This window comes from Ascoidea rubescens, assembly GCF_001661345.1.
Source record: "Ascoidea rubescens DSM 1968 unplaced genomic scaffold ASCRUscaffold_36, whole genome shotgun sequence".
NCBI lineage: Eukaryota > Fungi > Ascomycota > Saccharomycetes > Ascoideales > Ascoideaceae > Ascoidea > Ascoidea rubescens.
The window spans coordinates 1-3,500 of NW_017962948.1; the positions used below are offsets into that span (position 1 = coordinate 1).

At 38.1% G+C, this 3,500-nt stretch overlaps 1 protein-coding gene across 1 annotated transcript; it reads right to left on the bottom strand.

Moving 5' to 3' along the window:
* Positions 1-1,761: 1,761 nt before the first annotated feature.
* ASCRUDRAFT_83199 (uncharacterized protein) lies at positions 1,762-1,938 on the bottom strand (the record flags this gene model as incomplete). The annotated part of the gene is made up of 1 exon (XM_020194831.1): positions 1,762-1,938. One exon carries the CDS (start codon positions 1,936-1,938, stop codon positions 1,762-1,764), a length of 177 nt encoding a protein of 58 aa, XP_020044120.1.
* Between the last annotated feature and the right edge of the window lie 1,562 nt (positions 1,939-3,500).

Consider the following 3,500-nt stretch of genomic DNA (forward strand, 5'->3'; position numbering starts at 1 on the left):
TCCAGCATCTTCCAGCATCTTCCAGCATCTTCCAGCATCTTCCAGCATCTTCCAGCATCTTCCAAACACACTTCATACTAAAGTTTCTTTGTACCGATTGATTTCAAAATCAGCCATTCGCAGAACATCCCAACTCTTCAACCTAACAAGCAGCTGAGATCATTTTATATTATGATTAAAGAGGTGGAGGCAGATATGCATCTTGTTTAGTGCCGATCAAAGTCGCCACAATTGCTCCATATATCCCTCGATTGCTTTACAAATAATTCGAGAAACAAACTTGACATGACATGATCCAAATGCTAATTAGTCATGGATTTTGCCAACGATCACCGTTCCCGATGCAAAAGCATCTATAATAAACTGACCCGTATGGCGTCATTTCTTAAATGTTACTCAATCTTTTTGAGCAGTTCGCACATGTATTCGCAATTACAGTTATTTCTATGATCTGCTTTCAACAAATGCTGCTGATTATACTTCATATCATTGACTTACCTAGGAGAACGATAGGATCCTGTACAATTTGGAAAACAACAGCTTTCCCTTAACAGACATCTTATCGGAAAAAACAGTATGTGCTTAGTAATATTCACCAACTAACTTTAGTCAATAATATTAACAAAAAACAAATTAAAACGGCAGTCGCCAATTGTGCACATGACATGCAATTAGCCTTAGTGGTGCTCCATATATGACGCGACGCTGACTTTAAATCTGCAGCAGCAGAAATAAAGTAGATGTTTGCTCTGGTATTTGCCACAAACTCATCCGCATGCGTAGATGTGTATGACATCTTTTGTTAGTTGACGCAACCCCAGATTGTCAAGGGACTAAATAAACAAATGTTGGAGCTGCTCCTGTGCAAGCTACTGAATCAATCAAATTGCATCTTCCACTGCTAACAGAAAACAAAACCTAACTATTTTTAAACAGACCAGCATGCACTACATTGTTCCATGCAAAGCACATCATCCTTACTCAGATGATTAACCGGTTACATGCCTCGCGCGACTAGCACTGAGAGCATCAATAATTGAAAGCCAATACTAACAATTTCAGAAAACTGAAAAGTACAAACACTTACCGATATTAATGTTGGCACAAATATTCAGCACACTTGCAAATGTAAAGTACACGAGTTAGCATTTCAAGATATATATTGTATATCGTTTCAATGGCCGCGCAAGCAACAGCGTATAATTCTTGAAACATGCACACCATTCACCACACCAGACCTACTAACCGGAATTGAAATACCAGCAGAAGCGGGAAAATATGTTGAACACTCCTCGGCCAAATGCCTTACATTGCGACAATTATTCAATTCCATATTTCGTAGGTTTGCAAATTCAACGGCTTCCTCCAAGAAGTCAATTGTGCCGTAGAGTTGCAGCAGCTAACAGTTGCATCACCACTTGAGTGTTTGGACGAAATACTTTCAGTTGTAGATGCAATGTTCTTAGTGTCCGTGAAATACGAAAGATCATTTCTAAGTTAAATGTATCCACCACAGAAACTGTAGCTAAATAATGCCACCTAATCAGCATTGCAATGTTTGAAAAATTTGCATTTGAAGTGATGCAAATTAATTGTAATTCTACTTGTTGCAATCATATTTTTTGCCGCTCACCACATGTAAGGCAATTGCCTGAATTGATAGCGGCTTTATCATCAATAAATTTGTAAATCATTTTCAAGTTGACTAATTGTTGACCGCCGCACTACCCAATTGATAGTACGTCCTTCAGTAAAACAAGGCTAGTCTGCAGCAACCCACGCCTGGCTTATGAAATTTACAGCAACCCTAACTTTAACCAAGTCAAAATTATCACCAACAATACCACTTTTTTCGATAGAAGTTTCAACCAACGGACCAACCTGTGCTGCTATCACATTCAGGACCAAAGCGCAAATAGTGAAGTTTGCAGCATCCATTAAGTTTTTTGATTTTTGCCAGGACCATTTCCAATTTGCCTCATAACTTGTTGATCCGAATCCATCATGATATACCAAGCTAAAGAAATATATAAGAAAAAAAATGGTAGAGAAGATCGCCATTACCTTTTATACGGAACTGGCTTACATCACAGAGCGTCACGGGAGCACACCGGGGACAGACACCGATCCACCGAACGTAGACAACCAGAACCCTCACAACAAAATAATACATCTAAATAGCACGGTTGAAAAGATACAGAGTTATACATATTTTCCTTCAAACTTTTTTTTATTAGAATATAATCAATTGCCCAACTAATAAATTTCAATTCATTTTGTTTTTCATGTAGATTGTCCGCATTTCTACAGCTATTTTAATTATAAAACAATGAACACCACCCTCTCCAGTCACTTATATGCCAGTTGAGATTGGGACCTATTGGTGCAGATCATAGTTCAACATCATGGAAGCGAGAGTGCCAAATCAACAAACACACATTCGCCGAATTGTCTCATCAAAATATTGTGAATTTCATTGTTGAATCACAGTCAGTCGCGAACCACCAGCGTGTATCGAATTGTCTTTGCAGTACTGCCAGTTTCAACATAAATAATATTTCCACCTTCGTCAGTACTGCACATATTGCTGGAGATCACCAAACAGTTCACCTCTCAAATATCCACTGCAAAGTCTTAGTAAAATCCATTTCCTGTGAGTCACAGTCAGAGAAACACACTATGAGTTGTGGAGTCTCAGAGATGTGAAGCATTTCTGAACAAATGGAGTCAATCCAGTATTAAAAAAAAACATCTATCGGGTTTTGCCTACTCAGAACCCAGTGCTTTTGTGACAACGAAAACAATATCCACAACCACCAACTTGCGACATTTGGCGCCGATACTCATTTCCGCCAAATCCCATTATATTCCATTTATTTGTGAGCATCACCTTTGTGTGCCAATAACCTGTTGATCCAACTGTTGCTCTATCTTTTCTCATTCAACCATCATCACCCCCACTAATGTCTTGCTTAGCTGCGATATTGGTAAAGGAACCACTCATTTTTTCAAACAACCATGCCAATTATCATTATTGGTCACTTGGAAAAACCACTTCACCACTTCTTCCACAAAATTTTTATTTTCAAAATCTTTCCAATTGAGCTACCACCAGAGATGCTTGTCACTGCGATCAATGGGCTTTTAAATAATGAACTTCATGTTGTCAAGTTGCTTGATCAGTTCAAAATTCATAATGTCATGACGTCAAATCCCAAGTCCTTTTACCCAATTTTCTTAGAATTGATTTATCACATTTTAGATCATCCAAACCATCATTCATCTAAAATTTTTCTAGACTCCAACCTGCTTGGTCACTTTCATCAAACATTATTATTCATCAAAATCTTGTTTGCTCAAATCAAATCCACCAGCTCAATTGAGGGCCTTCGTCTATTTATAAATAATTATTTCAGCGGCTCAGCATCCAAACGAAACATCACCAAAACACCTAAAACTGATATTGCAATGTTGGGGGAATCATTCCACACAACATATAT